The 14,835-nt window shown below is 33.6% G+C and overlaps 1 protein-coding gene across 2 annotated transcripts in view; it reads right to left on the reverse strand.

The window, feature by feature from the left end:
• Nucleotides 1-812: 812 nt before the first annotated feature.
• Nucleotides 813-14,835, reverse strand: part of PCDH10 (protocadherin 10) — a 54,261-nt gene continuing 40,238 nt past the window's right edge. Inside the window, exon 5 of one of the 2 annotated variants that reach the window (XM_088792610.1) lies at nt 813-3,262. In XM_088792610.1, coding sequence (XP_088648736.1) covers nt 3,189-3,262 — 74 coding nt within the window. In that variant the 3' untranslated portion in view covers nt 813-3,188. Of the gene's footprint in view, nt 3,263-7,967; nt 13,547-14,835 lie in introns of those variants that run through there. The other variant, XM_019749027.3, reaches the window with a different exon arrangement.

Below are 14,835 nucleotides of genomic sequence, written 5' to 3' on the forward strand. Positions count from 1 at the left end.
TCTCCCCAACCTTCAATCTAGTGAAACAGAGTTCATGGAACATACTTCGGAAAGTTTAGACAAGGAAATCTCTAAATCTCATTGTACTCCAATGTACTCTACATACTCTGTTCTATGCTATTTTATTCATTTCCAATATGGTCTCCATCGAGCCGCTACCTCATTTTATACACACATACACGTAGACACAAACATACACATGCTAACTATAGTTTGAGATATATACTATTGTAGTTGAAGATGTAGTTGAATATATAATATTGTATTGAAGCTGTACAGACAAGCATACAACCTACAATTTAAATTTTAAAGTCTTTTTATCATTTCTAAAACTTGTACCATAAGCTGTCTTCAAACCATACAGCTGTGTGATTTCAATACTAGAGGAATTTATATATCTAGAAATAGTTTAAGATGCAGCATATAATATATATTTTGGACACTTCTAGTGAACCATTATTTATTTAATTGTCTCATTTTATCTTCTTCACATACTTTTTAAGTTAGCTAAAATCAGGGATTCCATCAGTCAGAAGTCACCTCCCAGCTACAAAACTCACTGGCCTTATAATTAAGAAATAATCAAGAATACACAGTTTTCATAGTTTCATCATCTGTAAATGGGTTTAAAATATCATCTTTTTATATAAGTGTTGAGATGACTAGCATAGTACTTGTCACAGATGAAACACTCAGTAAATACTAGTTTTCTCTATAAGAATAGAACATCTTAGTTTTGATTTTAAGGTGAGTCTTAAATGCTAATGTTGGTTTATGCCACAGTTTGGAGTTGTAAAACAATTCTTGATAGATATGATAGAAATGATATTTTATTGTATTATCAAAAAATATTACTTGTAACACCCACCAGTATAACTTAGAGCTACTATTCCCCATCACTAATACGTGTTTCAGTAAGTTGTTGGGGGTGGAGGGGCTGTTTTTTATTTCTACCCAGAACTTTCATTGAACAGGGGTTTTCAGGTGAATGTATGGTATGAGTAAGCCCCCCACCCCAGGTCACAGAAGATTCTCCCTATAAAATGAGATTATTTTGTCTAATATCATTCCCAGCTAAATTTGATTCATGAAAGTAAATAGGATATGAGAACTGATTTTAGTCTCCAAATGAACGGCAAAACTTTACAAAGATCACACAATTTAAGTAGTAAAAGTTAAAGAGAATCTGATTTAGAATAATTTCAGTTATCATGCAGTCCATTATACGTTGTCTATATATATCCTACAGTGTCAACATTAATGGAGGCTGCTACTAACCTAATATATACATTGAGTTATATGTTTAAAGCCTTTGAATTTTTTCAAATCCATGAAAATTATTTCAGAAAAGAGGCAGAAAACCGGTATATATCTATATCTATACCTATATATTAATTGTAATGTCAGATCTAATTAGCAATTGTGTTTTTCTCAACTGCTACTTGAGTTATCATCATTTCCTTCCATATATACTCTGCAGATTGATAAGTGGTGAGCTTTGCAAAGTGCCAAAAATGGTAAAATTCCCTAGCCTAGATTGAATACTTAAGTACTATATGCATCATTTATTCAATTCTGCTTGAATCAGTGTTAGTGTCAAAGTGTATGTTTTGTTCAGAAAGTTTAACCCTCCTCTTGTTCTGATTTCAATTCTAGTTACTTAATATCTGCACATCATAGAACCACTAGAATTTAGGACATTTGTGTTTTCAATTTTAAGACATATTTATCTTTATTTACAAAACTAAGATGAGGTGGGTATTTCATTCTTTTGTTTGTGTTATCATTTCAGGAAAGGATATGCCCTTTAAGTAGAAAATCAGTCTGTATTCATGGCTGAAACAAAACAATTCTAAGATGTACTTTTACTTAACTCAAAGCAGTCAGGTTATTAAACATTAGCAGTACTTACTCTTTCAACATAAAGTTAGGATTTTTAGAATCTATTTTTAAATAAATATAGTGCTGCTTTCAAGGTTTTGAATATGCAAAAATCCACTGTGCTCCTTTTTTCTTCCTGCTGGTGATAAGAAAGAATGTGGCGCTTTACACCCTCTCCATGCATCTGTCACTGGCACAATAAACTCCCCTTCTGTGCAGAAAAGGCCCTTGTCTGTCACTGGAATCTCTGGAGGTGAAGATTGTCATGTGGGTTTTCTGTCGACTTCCTAAAATGTAACCTCCCCAGCTAGGCCGCCTTCTCCAATGTGACAGATTGGGTAGATGACTTCATCATCGGGTCACACTGTGTTTTACCATGTGGGGCCAGGTGTCATCTTTGGGGAAGAGAGTTAAAGCTATTTTCAGAGAGTATTTCTCTTGTTTCACTTAACATCTACTCACCTTTTGGTATTGAAAGAATGAAAAATACAAACTGATGAGGCTATCCCCAGGCAGAGTTTTCATGCTACCCAAAGCAGTCTCTGCAGTTGTAAAGATCCTTTTCAATAATCTGTCAAAAACTGACATCACTGTATAAAGAGCTGTTCATTTCTATATCTCATTTTGGATTGATGTAGATGCACTTTTATATCCTTCAGTTGAATATAACATTTGGCCTTTCATGTCTCAGTTTAAGCTACAGGGAATTCAAAGCTATTTCAAAGTGTAATTATACCAATCTGCATATAAAAGGCTATATGTCCTACAGAGGGTTCATGGGAAAGCAAATTCTTTCAAAAAAGAAAAATTGGAAGTAATTCCCACAACAAAAATTCACCAAATTAAATACATTTTTTTCACCTGATGACAACAGATTTATTTTTTTAAGCCAATAGAAAATTAATTCAGATAATGGTGGAGACTTTTTTGTGAGGTATGAAGTAGAAAAAGGAGAACTGAAGATGAAAAAGGAAAGCACATTATATGTATGTATCCTCTGTGAAAATGGCCCATATCACATCAGAAAAATCAATAATCCACATTGCTGTAGCAGACAATAGCGTTCTCACTTATGTATGGTTATTCATTATCTATTGCTGCATAACAACATACCCCCAAGCATTACAACTTAAAATTACAAACATTTATTGTCTCATAATGTGTGTGGTTCCAAACTTTTAGTGCAGCCTAACTGGGTGTGTCTGGCTAAAATCTTTCCTGAGATTGCTGTCAAGCTACCATGTTAGTTCGCAGGAGGTCTGGTCTCTTTTGAAAATGCACCTATGCCCAGGATCCTGCTTCCAAGCTCACTCTGTTTGGTGTTGATGGGTCTTGTTCTCTTGCGCCTGCACCTCACCACGAAGTTGCCTCCACAACACCTCTGCAAGCAATCAAAAAGAGAATAAGAGAGTGTATAAGAAGGTTCCCAAGATGGAAACTGTTGCCTTTTTATAACCTAATTCCGAAATGACATCCCCTCATCCCTACCACATTCTTTTCTTAGAGGCGGTTTACTATATCCCACTTACCGTCAAGAAAAGTGGATTACTCCATGCTGTGAATACCAGGTGGAAAATCATTATGCGCCATTCCAGAGGCCCACACATCAATGCACCCCACATGGATGCATTCACGTTCAGTTGTTTTGGTACTTTTTTTTTTTTTAATATCACAAAAGACTTTCAAAATATAAGTCCTGTTAATGTGGTTTTAAACTGAAAGTAATTACTATCACACAAATTCTGCAATTTAATTTTTTCCCAAAGATTTGTTCTCCATATATACAATCTTACCAGTTTTAGAAAGTTTCATGAATTGAAAAAGATGAATATAGTCACTTAAAACTTGAAAGTACCAGTTTTTATCTTTTTTTTTTTTTTCTCCCCTGGAAAAATTGAGATTAAGGGGGAAAAAAATAAAAACTTCAAGAACATAATTGTGCAAATTCTGTAGCTAACAAAATACTTAGCACCGAAGTTATGTAGCATATGGTTGTCCTCATCCCAAACAGAAAAATGCATCTGCATGTGCCAGCTCTTAATTACCAGCTCATTAACACTCAGGTGTCAATTGCTGGTGGCAAAGGCAATACCCAAATGGCCTAGTTTCTGTCATGCACACTGTAATTAAATTGACCTCAAGTACTAAAGCTTGCAAGTTGCCTGATATGGCTTGGACACTAAATGCAGGCACTATTCAAAGCAGAATAATAATGGTGAATATGCCACTGCAATGAGAGAAAAGCTCTCTCAGGCTGTAAATTGTATTTTCACTCAAGAAAACTTTGGATCTTGAGTTTCTCAGTCATCATTCCCCAATTACCTCTCTGAATGCAAGTACTCAAGCTCAGATTTCTCTGGGTATTGAACTAACCCAAGAAGAAAACTATACCTAACTTACTGACATTGGTTAGTCCTTAATTAAATGGTCTGGCCTAATCACCATAGAGACAAACATTCAACAATCCCTTTACACTAGCACAGAGCTTACCTTTAGTATTTGAGAGTACTGGTTTTTTATTATGAGCAGGCAAACAACACTAGCTGCTTGGGGCAGCCATATGGACATTATCTGTAATTGTACACCCTCAGGAGAAGCCCAGGGTGATTCACTGTGAGGCTGTGGAAAGAAAAGAGATCACCACCCAAGGGAGAATTAAGCATGGCACCTAAGTCACCTGCAGTTAAGTAGTTAATATAGACCAATGTAAATTCAAACAAGGCCTTCAAATACTAAAACGTGTTATATAAGATCTAATGAGTGAAGGAGCTATAATCTCCTCTGCCTCTCCATTTAACAGGACGATTTGGCCTGTTCTTAAACCTAGCAAGTATGAATGGCATCTCAGGGTGGATTACCACAACCTTAATGCTATGGTCCAATCCAATATGACCCCATACCCAATACCCAATATTATTGAAATTAGTGATTTAATGCAATCAGCAACAGCTACATATCTTGCTATCATGGATTTGGCTAATACATTCTGTTCAATGCCTATTTCCACAGCCTCTCAGCCACGGTTTACCTTCACCTCCAACATGGCACAACCCACCTTTATCAGGCCACACATGTAGCACCTCATTAGCTTTGCTATCAAACAGAATCTTTGCTGCTAAGATTCTAATTGCATCCGCCTTTCTCCAGGAGCACAGGAATAACATTACATTGATGGCATCCTCTTTTGAGGAGATTTGTTAGACACATGCATTAAGGACATACAAATTCTTGCAGAAAAGGGATAGGCCATTGCCCCACATATAGTACAAGACCCAACCATCTCTGTTAAATTCTTTAAAATTCTTTGATAAACTGAAGGCTGCTCCATCCCTAATACTGTCAACAAATAGGAAGTGATACTTCTGAGCACCCATGTTTATACCATCCAACATCTTCTACATTTGGTGGTGGGGAGGGGTTCTGAAGGCAACATATTACTTATTTATAAATTTCATTTAACCTCATTTTTTCAGTTACTTGTAAACCAGTCTATCTTTAATTGGGACCCCCTCAAACAAAAGGCTCTAGAATCTGTCCAAAGTTAAATCAGCAATCATTTCCTTTAATGTCCTCAGGGTTTCCTTCACTATAGAAACTTCAGTAACTTCTTCTCATGGCTCCTGGACCATCTTTGATGGCCATAAATTTCCTGTGGACTTCTGATACAGGAAACTGCCCTCCTTGGTCTTGTACCATACATCAGAGTAGTAATTGTTGGCCACTCACAGCTCATCTGAAAATATCTCACAAACCTGAGCATCTATCCCTTCATACCAAGATGGCCATTATACTGCGGGTTACAGAAGCAGCACTGCACAAGCTCAGTTGCCAAGTCTCCTTTTATAGGCTGGAGCCAAACCTCAACCCTCTGATATATCCCATCTGCAAAAGAGTGTAGCCTTACCACTCTTTAGTCCCGTGGCAGATGCCATGACACCAGAGGTCAACTCTCTCTCAGACCCCTTGGCAACCTGGGTAGACTGTTGGGAGCAACTGAGTTTTGAACTTTGATGTGACTTTATACCCTTGATTGGTCATATCACCACCATTACATACGATGAAACTCCGTGGAATGATGCTGCTTTTCATTCCTTATCTGGGATGTCCCTGATAATGACAGTTCTTAAGGGTCAGCACAGTTGGCAGTGACAGTCGTCTTATCACCAAATACCCTGGCCAGAAAATGGCTCCATTTATACATTTTTATAAAATCTTGGTGTGTTGTATAAGACTTGACCCCTTTGAGGCAAAGGACTCTGGGACTTTCTTGTCTCACATAGACTTAAAATATAAATCAAGGTAACAGATGTCATTATGTGTACTAGGGTCATAAATCCAGTGTTCATCAGAACACTCCTTATCCCCTGGGGATTCCGGAGATTATTCATAGAGACCAAGGGATTCCTTTCACTTCTGAAAATAAACACCGTGGGCTATCGAAGAAGGCATTCCAAGCAACTTCCTTGTCCCTTGTAGACCCTATGCAGCCAGTTTCACTGAAAGGCAAAATGGCCCCCTCAAAAGCTCCTATTTAAATTAAAAAGTAGCAAATGGACCCACAGGCATGGATCAATCAATATCCACATCCCCTGGCATCATGCAGTCCTTCTACTAATGCTACACAGGTTCCTCAATTTTCTTTATCAGCCATAAAGGGAACACCTCTAAAGTTCATGTTTCTGAAAACCACCTCACTATGTATCTCTTTTCCTCCTGGACAGGTGCCTAGTTCATCTCCTAGGGATGTACTTCTACTCACTAGAAAGGTCAGTTCATCCCCCAGGTATACATTGATGTCAAGGCATCAAGGAGTCCATATGGTATAAGAACTAAAACTATGGCCCAATAGTATGCACTGCCTTTAGTTGGCATAACCAGGAAGGCCTCAAATTGGCATAACCTCATCCTTCCTCATTCTCCTCCCAAAACTAAGATCCCTTGGCCAAACTGGTCTCCTTATCAGGGCGACCAGTCACAATGCCTTCTTAGGTTGTGAGGTTTCATTTCCCTGCCAGCCCCATTGAATTCAAACAAACCAATCCCCTCTTCCCATGGGAACCAGGGAGAACCTCCCCCTGGTTTTCTCTCTGGTCCTGAGTGTCACCGCAGTGTGGCCCTGCATGTGGTGTGGTGTTCTTCTCCCCCAGGCTGTGAGAATATGTGAATAATAAATTGGTGTTGATTTCATCTCTCAGTCTACTGTCAGAGGCTGTGTGTTCTCCATCCCCATAACCCTAGGGTGCAAATCTCTTCTTCCCCAAGTAGGTGAATAGTTGACAAAACAACTCTTTGCCTACCTTCTTATTTTTCTTCCAGTATTTGACTAAATTAGTTCTAGTAAATTGAGCTAAATTCAGTCAATTTATTAGATGAGGTGATGGTATGATGACTTTGTAAAGTCAGGTTATTCAGACTGTTTTTGGTGAAGCCATAGATTGTTAAATATAATTTATCTGGAAAATATACTCATATTTGTTGGACACTAGATTTGCTTATTCTCTGCCAACATAACATGATAAGAAGAAAGAAAATGCATACGTAAAAACAGCATTTCATTCTAAATTTAAATGGTAAAGGGACATTCAGAACTGTATTTAGTTTCTTAGGCTGAATTTCATGGTAACTTATACGTGAGAATCATCCTCACAGGTGAGCAAGTGGCACAGAAGGAGCACTGAAAATTTAAAATATAAAGTTCTAAATGCTATAACTTATTTTCATAATTTTATTTATAGTTACTTCAGGATTTCAAGTTAGAATAAGACACAGAGACTGGAAACGTAACCTGGAACAGGTTGAGTATTCAGAGTCATAGTGAGAAATATATTTCACATTGTGACCTATTTCACACATGAATCTGAAAAATAAAGTTTCACACAGAACTATTTGCTTTTACCATAATGATGTGTTTTGATACTTTTCTACCTTTTTTTTCTGTTGTACTTACTTTTTGTTTTTATCTAATTTTCTTAATATATTAAATTGCTCTCATGACCTACTGTTGGGTTATGACCACAAATTTTGATTACTTAATTATTTGATTGTGTGATTATTTAATATTTCCTATAATTTCTTTGGTTCCTAAAGCAAGCTGGAATTTTACTGAAGGCATACATTACCATGTATTCTTACAACTCCTCATTGTCAAACTTTAATACATGTTTGTAATCTAATAGAATTTAATTTTACCTCTGAAAATTCATAACCTTGGGTAAATAAAAGAGTTCATGATATGATTCCCCAAAAGGATAAAAGTAAGAGATAGGAGGTACAGGTCTACAGGGGAACCAAAGCGACTTCTAATTATAACTGTTAATGTTTCATTGAGAGCTATCATTGTGTATATTTTACCTACTTCTTTTTCACCATAGGGTTGGCTTTATTAGCTGTTCAAAGTAAGAGAAATACCTAGCTCCCTCCCTTGTCATTTCATAAAATACACCTTTACCCACATATGTGTAGTTTGAACTCAAGAAAATCATTTTTCAAACCACGCATGCGATTAAAAAACACAGCATTTCTTCTGTTACCTTTTAGCTATTTCAGAATGTAAATTTCTATGATTGACTCAGATTATTTTTACATTATAAAAAAATCATACCTTAATTTACATGTTCTTCTTGGAAAATGATACCCATATAATTTTATTTTTTCTTATGTTTCATCAACTTTAAATATGAAATAATTTGTTTCTAATTTTTTTTCTTTTATCGCTTGAAGGCACTCATATTCTATCATGTACAACTTCTGTATTAATCCTTGCGGACCCATTGTATTACTATAAATCAAAAAAAGTTAAAAAGAAAACATAACATGAGGTGGAATATCTATATCTATACACATAATTTTAAAATATTCCTTGTGGGTATCATGAGAATCATATGGGACTAAATGCCTCCTTTCAAAACTATAAATATAGTGAAATCCTTTAAACTTAGCATATGTTGCTTGAAATGAGATTCAATGTTGAACAGATGCTCCCTTAGACCTGTTATGTTAAGACTAAATTCACTAAATCAGCATTAGTTGTTTTAAAACTTAGAGTTATAATTTGCCACTGATTTTTCTTCAAAGCTCCCACAGGCGTCAGTGGAAGATCCATGCATGGAAAAATGGCATAATATGTATCCTAGTTTTATTTATTTCATATGTATACAGCAGTATAAAATAATATATTACATTTACACTCATATTACTTATGTATTATAGCATTCACAGTAACAAACACTATAGTTAAGATTTATACTCATCCTTTGTTATATAATACCCTGTTTTCACTCACAGATAACTGTCTCAAAAAATGTGTCCAGAGCTGAAATTCCCTGCTTACTTTCAGCTCAAGGATGTATGGATGTACTAGAAGTCTGAGTTCTATCATTCAGACGTTTTTGAGTCTCATGAGAAATTAAAAAATTGCCTGCATCATTAATGCAATGTTTTCATGCAACTCAAAAACATCTCGAGTGTAAAACTTCAAACTAAGCATGTAATGTTTTCAAGGAATACAAAGCCTTTTTTTTTTTTTTTAAATTTTACAAATACTTAAAAAAAACAGTGATTAGAAATACATGCATGCACACTAAAGGTATTAGAATTTTAGTCATATTATTGCCTGCAATACTCTGGCGGCACCCATCTACCTGCATTCTCACAATGCTGTAATCTAAAACCTATTCCAAGTTTTAGAAGGAAAAAAAAAATACTCTACTGAACAGTAGTTTCACAAATTACTGGTTAAGGATTTTGTTTGATCTAGCAGAGGGCTATTCCTTGAAGTGCTAACAATATATAAAAACAGTTTACTACTCCATGGCATAAAAAATATGGAATTTTGTCATTTTCTGTTTTTCCTTGTTAAAAAGGAACATAAAAAGGATGTTAAGTGCAAAGCCTTTACCACTACAAAATTAGAGTTGAGAAAAGATAAAGAACCCAAGAAATTGCAATATGAAAAATATAGGATTTTTCAGAAAAATTATCAAGTATACCAATGTTTTAAGTATTCTTTTAGTTCTTCGGGTATTAAAAGCACACATACAAATGTGAGGGGGAGGAAGAAAACCACATGCAATGACAAATAACAATGCTATTACCAATCTGTAACTTGAATAATTTACTTTATCCTTCTTAATATTTACAACATTTTGACTAAGTAATTATATTAAAGATGAACTGTACTCCAGTAAATAATTTTTGGAAGGTAAATGGTTCAATATAATGCACAGTTATTAAAGTTTATGTTGAGAGGATTTCCCCCCCCCCCTTTTATTGGAGAAGCGGGAGGGTTTCTACATTGCAAAAGATCTAACAGCAAATTATAACACCATAAAGAACTGAAACAGGAGAATGAGGAATTAAGGTATTTAAATCTTCTACTATAGCACTTAATGTGCAAAGTTTGAAAAGGCATTGCATTTAATATCTCCATAAAATAAAATATACATGTTTCTTTAATGTTTCCCAAGAAAGATGATGCACTAATAATGAAGCAGACATCGTAATATCTGTAAAGTAATATCTGTTGTGATATTTAAATATTTGACTTAAAATAATCTCACAAAATTATATTCACATTTAAAAATTAGAATTTTACATGTGGCTGAATTATTTCTAAAAATTGTCATTTGACATACTTTTGAAACATTAAGACACTGTTTCCACAGGAAAATATTTTGACTTTTTACTACTCTAAAACTAACCATGTTAACAAGAAGTAAATGTCATGATTATTATTTTCTGAAATAATTTATTGAAGAAATACTGTCTTATAATTTAGATATTATATATACATAATTATGAAAGATTGGATATTAGGATGACTAGAGTAAGTAGAAAACCTTTCTACAATTCCTTTGCATACAAATCTAATACATGTTGTTTTTTGAAATTTTCAGTTATTGGTTGGTTGCATTTTCCATTTTATAGTCCTCCTCACTAGCATATAACATTTTAACCAATGTACTAAAATCATACCCTTATTCTGTTGTCACTTCTGATTTATTCTGATTGCAACAGAGAGTTAACTAAAAACCTAATCATTTAGTATATTATGTTTAAATAATTCTATTTTTCCCACACATTAGGTAGGATGTCTTTTTTTTTTTTGGGGGGGGGGTGTTCTGTAGGTTGATCATAAAATTTCAAAATTAAAATGCAAATTAGTATAACTTATTACTATGATATATTGAAAAACCTAATACACAAATATATAAGAAGCTGGTTGAAGGGAGATTATATACAATGATATAAAGGGCTAAATAATTAAAGAAAATTTCTTTAAGTTAAATGAATTAATACAGCTATTATATATGAAGTGAGTATAACCTCTTTTGCAATGCACCAAATAAGGCAGATGGATGTGGGTTTCCCCCCATAATTGTAAAATGATGATTGAAAGGTTTTAATTAAAGCAGAGTGACTTAACAAGAAAATCGTTTTCAGAGTCCAGTGTGCTAACCGTTGCATCATGGACCCCACTTTGAAAATCATTTTCTTGTTTAAAAAGCAGTGACGACAAATAGACTTTTTTTCCAGTTAAATTATATTGAAACATTTCTTCACTTAAAATAGTCCATAATTCAAAATGTTAATGTAGTAATGACAAAAGTTTGAAAAAATTTTGCTGCTGCACTTAGTGAATGTATGTGCTTTTTGTGTCATAAATGATAGATTAGCTTCACATGTTTTTAAAGGGTCCCCAATTTTACATAAATGATTGTGATTATGATATATTAATATCTAATTTGATAACAGTAAAATAAGCAACACCAAGATATCACTCAAATACGCATATTTAGGACCTAAGAATGTATGTATGTGTTTAATGTTAAACCTAAGGGAAATATTCCTATTTAAATGACATAAAATTAAGTGGAAAAACTTTGTAATGTGTTAATTTTGGGTATATGTTTTAATAACATAACACAACTCAAACTAGCATTGAAAATAAGATTAGTTAAAAATTAAGGGAAACATTTTAAAATAAGTCTGTAATTTGGGTTGGGCCAATCTTTAGATATAATTTTGAATTTTTTTTTCTTTTTTAAATGGGAGCTGTGACAATTCTGTTTTTTATTTAGGAGAATATCTCAAATTCTCTGAATTTTCATTCTCTTAATTGTGTTTCAATAAGCAATACACAATATTAGAAAAAAAAGAAAATTTGTAAAAGGAAAAAAAAAAGCTTTCTACTGAATTTAATAATTAACCTTGTTGACATAATGTAAAAATCAACCTTCACTTTTCAAGACTGACTCATGAAGAATCTTCTCATTAATAAAACACTACATGAAAGCTATACAATTTCCACACGTAAGATAATACTGAAACAATAAAGTACCATCTTTCTATCTCTAAATTTATTTACTTTGTTTTAAATTTAGAGTTTCTTTATATCTTATAGTTACTCTTTACCAGTTCAGATATTTATATATCTCTATATAGTCATATAGAGTTATAAATAGATTTTATATGCATGTGTTATTAGAAGTCACAAAACTATGCAAAACTATGTAAAATAAAATTCTGTGTGAGTCATGATTGAGGACTTCTTAAAATAGTAATCTTCAATTACATATTTTACACCACAAAATGTACAGACAACCAGTGTTTGTTTTCTTTCTAACAACAAATGCAGATGAATTTATAGATTCTTTATAAAAGCTTTAAATGATTCTACATTCAAAGCCATAGAAATAGAATCGAAAATAATGTAGATTGTTAGATATTTTGATAGTACATGTTCAGTGCTCCTCTGATAATACATCGACAGCTATATCTTTGGCATTGAAAATTCAGTACAAGTTCTTGGCAAAATTTTGTAGCTTAGAGTTTCATTTTCTTTTAAACAAGGAAAAACAGGGTTGAATAAGATATGAAAACTGGGAGGAAACTATTAATGATTGTTTTTATTCTTAGTAAGTTTATCTTTGGGACCCTGAATTACCTGTTACTTTATTGTATGATGTGGACTGTATGAATCCATTTAAAAACCAACTGAGTTGTACCACATTTTAGGAAAATTATATAATATAATATATATATATATATATATTTTATATTTATTTAGAAGCTTTGAAATAGTACAGTAAACACTTTGCAACACGGTGTATAAACTACAGAATGTCTTTGATATTTTGTGGGTCTTCAGAATACAACATTTTTTATGACCCACAGGTGAAAAGAACATAATCACAATCTCTCTTGTAAAGTTGGAATAGTTAGGGGAACACTTGATCACACAAAAATAATATAAAACAGTCAAGTTTAAAACAGTGATATTGCATTTATAATGCAGAAATTTCCTTTATCCTTATGACTGGCTTCTCGTGGTGAATATAAACATCTAAAGGGCTCAGTGACATTTGGAGAGAGAAAGATATATAGTGCTGTAAACAGGCACACACTGATCGGACAGGCAAAATCAGTTGCCTAAAGTTTCTACAGTTCTGCACGTTTCAACTCATTTCTCAGGCCTGCTGAGAGCAATTAGGTCCTGTAAGTGGCCACCGTGACTCCGAAGGCTATCTAATACTCAGTTACACACAACTAACTGGATGGCCAAGATAATGAAGTTGAAAAGTTGATGCTTTTGTTGGTCGACTTTGTGCAAATCATGCTGCTTCAGGGAAGTCCTGTAGAATTGACTAGCATATCCTTTTCCGTGCTGTGAGAAAGAAAAAAGAAAATACTCTAAGAAAATAAGCTTTACTTTCAGTGTTTAGAACTGAACATTATTAGAACAGAAACAAGTACAATGGAAATGGGTTGTATCCCCGTACCAGTCACCAATAGCGTCAAAATATTTCAGTGTTATCTTGGTTTCTAATGGGCACATTTATTCTGCTGTTGGGCTTTCTGAAGACGACAGTTGTGACATTTTTACAAATCAGTTTTGCATGGGGAATATATACTTTATATACCAAGCACTGATTGTGTGGAGATTATTTTTTTTTAAATTATCTATAAACCATTCCCTACTTTACTATTTACACATGATCAAAGTATTGAAAAAAATGTGTGGCCCTTACATTTCTAGAACAAATCTTTAGAATAGCTATGAGAAACTTATTATATATTCAATTTAATAAACTACTAGTTATATATATTAAATCAATATATAACAGAGAAAAATGTACTTAGAAAGTGTTTATGTAGTTTAAAAAGTAATGGCTAATTCACATGTTCTCGGTTTATTTTATCTCATTTTTTAAAATTATATAAAAATCAAACCTTTATATGGTCTACAATTTTTTGTTTAAATAAGTAAATTGATTCCCTGAAAGGATTCCATTTTCTCATAAAGAGGGTAAAGATGAAGGAGAGAAAAATATATTATCAAATTTGGTCCAGTCTTATAAAATATATTGCATTATGAAGCAGAATCCAGATTCAATCATTCGGATTTTATGATTCTAAGCATTGTATTTATTTATAGTGATAAAATATATTTCTTCCCACCTCCCCATAATCTTTGTAATATTTGACCATGAGCACAAGAAGGACAGATACAGCATCCCTTAGATCAGTATGCAGCACATAACAGGTATATAATAGAAATTTGCTGAAAATCAAGATAGTTCCATTATAATAAAAATCACCTTATATGTATACTCATTAAAAATTAAGAACTGCACTACTTAGCATAACTGAATTGTTTCAACCTGTTAAATAGTTGGCATTTATTTTTTTACAAATGTGATATGCTTATCCATGCAATTCCTCTCCTCAGATATTACCACTCATTTCAAGCAGATTATGTAATTATGTCTTTTTCCTAATTTACTTTCCCTAATTTTCTCATTTATTTTTCCTCACAAACTCAGTTTCTGACCGACCATCAAATGTTTCTTTACCACTAAACTATTGTCTGTGTCTATGAGTTTCTGTGGTTACCAGAGGGTAAGGGGGGTGGGGGGTGGGGGGTGGGAGATTAGGGTAAGGGGGATCAAATAT

Source organism: Rhinolophus sinicus, chromosome 15 (assembly GCF_057876585.1).
Source record: "Rhinolophus sinicus isolate RSI-liver-muscle chromosome 15, RSI-T2T, whole genome shotgun sequence".
NCBI classification, from domain to species: Eukaryota; Metazoa; Chordata; class Mammalia; order Chiroptera; family Rhinolophidae; genus Rhinolophus; species Rhinolophus sinicus.